Source organism: Penaeus monodon, chromosome 27 (genome assembly GCF_015228065.2).
Source record: "Penaeus monodon isolate SGIC_2016 chromosome 27, NSTDA_Pmon_1, whole genome shotgun sequence".
Taxonomy (NCBI): Eukaryota; Metazoa; Arthropoda; class Malacostraca; order Decapoda; family Penaeidae; genus Penaeus; species Penaeus monodon.
In genome coordinates this window covers 35,601,586-35,603,208 of record NC_051412.1, presented here as the reverse complement: position 1 = coordinate 35,603,208, position 1,623 = coordinate 35,601,586, and the positions used below count along the sequence as shown (strand labels likewise).

Below are 1,623 nucleotides of genomic sequence, written 5' to 3'. Positions count from 1 at the left end.
GTTACCTAAAGAAATGAGCATTGATGAAATTCAAATTTTCTTTATCCTTGCACTCTGCCAATTCTTGAATCACTGCTTGTTTCGGGTCCTCTGCCTCCTCTTTCATCTTGTCTAAAACAGAAAGAATATTGTGCACAGTGCTGGGATTGGCTTAAGTTTGGTTTCCCAACTTTTAGGCATAATCTTGACTGGACCTGGATCTTTCCTAGCTACATCTAACTATGGAATATCCATCAAAGTAGGATACTCTTGATATGGCATCATTGTGATAGCCAGAGTTATGGGTCCTGGTAATATGCTAGATGCACAGACAGTCCTAGACATCTTATCAATTGGAGCCAGGAAGGTAGTCAAAGATATTTTGATTTTTCTTATAACATTAAGAACACTACCTCTCTCTTATTTTTTTTTTACAAATCCTGCAGTTTATACCTTTATATTCAAAGGTTATGTACAGAGTATATAACAATTCTGCCTCATAGATATATTTTCTTGGCTTTTGTATTTCATCTCAGTAAAATTTGTATAGAAACAATAATCATTAATATTTTACACTGATATGGAATGCAGTTTACCTTTAAATATTATTTTTGATGTGATATACTTTGATACATGTTAATCTATACAATATATATTAGGACAATGGTAACTTAGTAAAGTTATCCTATCAACTTTATTCACTCTACGATTACGAACAAAAAATGAATAAAATGTTTAGCTATTCATAAAACTAGTGTCAGCTGTTGTAATGCTAATAATTCTAAATTATTATTAATATTATTTTTTGTATCTACTGTAATATGTTCTTACTAACCTTGTATCAAATTATCTAAGTACTTACAGAATCATTCTTCACTTTTTTGCTGAAATCCTTACAATCTCTTGTCTTATGTCTGCTTACTTATACTGCAATCAGATACTTTTTCCTTGAGACAGACTTTCAGCAATAGGTTATGAGACTAGATCCTGCCTATTGTGCCATAATTAACTACAATCTAATGATATCCTATATACTTAAATTGCAATAATCAGCATATATTCAGCACTGTTCATTGATATGTAGCTGTACGGTGAAAGCTAGACAAAGTATTAGCTGGCTTCGGAAATCATTTGCAAGTATAATAATTCAGTTTTAAAAACATTGACATATCTAAAAAGACACTTTGTGACAAACCTAAAAGAGAATAAATGGTTATTAATGCTTTATGTCATATATAAATGATTCATGAATAACGGTACTCTGTACTTTTTAGTGATTTGTAATACTTCCTCAATTCCTAAAAAAAAGGCCCACCTTGTTTCTCCTATTTTAAGGTCTTACTGCAGTTGACAGTAAGCTCTTAAGAACTATATCTATCCCATTTTATGTCAGAATAGGATACCTTGACAAACATGTGAAAAATATATTCGAATACAACAATAATTCACCTTCTTTTAGAGGCGTGTCATTCTCGAAACAGTCAGCTGATAAGACCAAAACAAACATATTCGAAACCGTTTTTCTAATGCCGGATTTTGCATGCGGTCGAACACGGATGAAAATACAGATCATTTGAAAAAGAAAAAAATCCTTTTACTGATTAAATGAGTTGTCATGAGGTTGAAAAGTAGTGTATTATTGGA

At 31.5% G+C, this 1,623-nt stretch overlaps 1 protein-coding gene across 2 annotated transcripts in view; it reads right to left on the bottom strand.

Moving 5' to 3' along the window:
• LOC119590812 (KICSTOR complex protein kaptin-like) overlaps positions 1-1,517 on the bottom strand; it is a 12,844-nt gene extending 11,327 nt beyond the window's left edge. For both annotated transcript variants that reach the window (XM_037939548.1, XM_037939549.1), the window contains exons 1-2: positions 1,429-1,517; positions 6-111 (exon numbers count right to left, since the gene is read on the bottom strand). In XM_037939548.1, the coding sequence (XP_037795476.1) occupies positions 6-111; positions 1,429-1,486 (164 nt within the window). In that variant the 5' untranslated portion in view covers positions 1,487-1,517. The remainder of the gene's footprint in view (positions 1-5; positions 112-1,428) is intronic.
• Positions 1,518-1,623: the final 106 nt, after the last annotated feature.